Here is a 1,364-nt window from a genome sequence, read left to right as displayed (position 1 = left end):
TTACCAACAAGCAGGTCGACATAATATTCTTTCATCTCTTTTGGGTTGTAGCATCTGAATCTCCCGTTGTCAGAGTGTTTTACTCCCGTCAGTCTCAGTGAAACGTCTCCGTCTCTCAGTCTGTCTGTGAACAGAGACGTTCTTCCCTTGAACTCCATGTTTTTCTCATTTACATTTTCACTCCCTTCAAACCACATGAACACAAATCTGGGGTTTAGGTCCAGCCTCCCCCATTCCAGCACCAACTCATCGGGGTTCACAGAAACTCCCAGGTGACACGGTAAAACCACATCATCACCGAGCATCGCTGCAACGAGCCGAGGACGCTCCGTCTGCAGGGACTGACCTGCAGAGGAAAACACAAAGTTTAAAATTTTACTGTAAGATAAAAAGGGTTGTAGGTTGTGTCAGTCAGAGATTTTTACTCCCAAGTGTCTCATTTCTTTACAATATATAAATTAACTCGGCTCTTCATTTGCCAGCTAACAATAACTTATGTATCTTTCTCTCAACAGGCAGAATTGTCCCCAGTATTTCTTAGTAACTTACCTTTGCAGGTGAATCCCAGGAGAAGGAAACCGAACACAACGACTTTAATCGAAGGTTTTAGAGAGAAACTTTGAGGCACGAGAAACATCCTGGAGATAATACAAGTGTTAGAAGAAAACAAAGTTTAACACATTAAGAAGTAAAGTAAAATAATTTACATCGGAGAAAAGTAGGATTACCTTCCTGAATGCATCGTCTCCTTTGTTCTCTATGAACTGCAGAGGTCAAAGGTCTCTGATAAAACAACAGTAAAACAGGTGTGGTTCAACTGGAGCAGTTAGATCAGGAAGTGAACATGTCAATGAACTACAGAATGAAGTTAGTCTGTCCACATCTCTTGTTCTCTTCAATTTATGTAGTTTTATTTTAGGACATGAATCTGTCGCCATTTTAAAGCTATAAAGGTCAAAGGTCAGCACCGCTGGTAGCCATTTGGTTCTGTGATCAAAATACTTTGCAGTCAGAAACACACAACCTGTGGTCAACATCTGTTTGTTTTATTCGTTTATTTATTATTTGTATCGTAAATATACAGAACAGAAAGCAGGTTTCATATTATTTTACATAATATTATAAATAGACTTAAATTCTGCTCAAAGTAAATCATTTGTGAAGCGAACTGGACATGTGGTTCTATCTCATGTCTTTATTCATGACATGAATAAAGACAGGCTGTTTTTTGTCTACAAATGATAAAATATATTTTATTCTTCCTGAGTTTTTCCCTCTACCAAATTTCACACAGCATGAAGTTAAAAGTTTTTAATGGAATCAAAAGTGGGCCAAACTGCTCTACAGCGCCCCCTAGACTGAGA

The 1,364-nt window shown here is 38.6% G+C and overlaps 1 protein-coding gene across 1 annotated transcript in view; it reads right to left on the bottom strand.

Moving 5' to 3' along the window:
- LOC103480936 (butyrophilin subfamily 1 member A1-like) overlaps positions 1 to 742 on the bottom strand; it is a 24,168-nt gene extending 23,426 nt beyond the window's left edge. Inside the window, exons 1-3 of the mRNA XM_017310356.1 lie at positions 729 to 742; positions 550 to 638; positions 5 to 346 (exon numbers count right to left, since the gene is read on the bottom strand). Of these exons, the coding sequence (XP_017165845.1) occupies positions 5 to 346; positions 550 to 638; positions 729 to 742 (445 nt within the window). The remainder of the gene's footprint in view (positions 1 to 4; positions 347 to 549; positions 639 to 728) is intronic.
- Between the last annotated feature and the right edge of the window lie 622 nt (positions 743 to 1,364).

Source organism: Poecilia reticulata, linkage group LG18, assembly GCF_000633615.1.
Source record: "Poecilia reticulata strain Guanapo linkage group LG18, Guppy_female_1.0+MT, whole genome shotgun sequence".
Lineage (NCBI taxonomy): Eukaryota > Metazoa > Chordata > Actinopteri > Cyprinodontiformes > Poeciliidae > Poecilia > Poecilia reticulata.
Note: the sequence above shows the minus strand (reverse complement) of the source record. Positions and strands in the feature narration are given on the sequence as shown.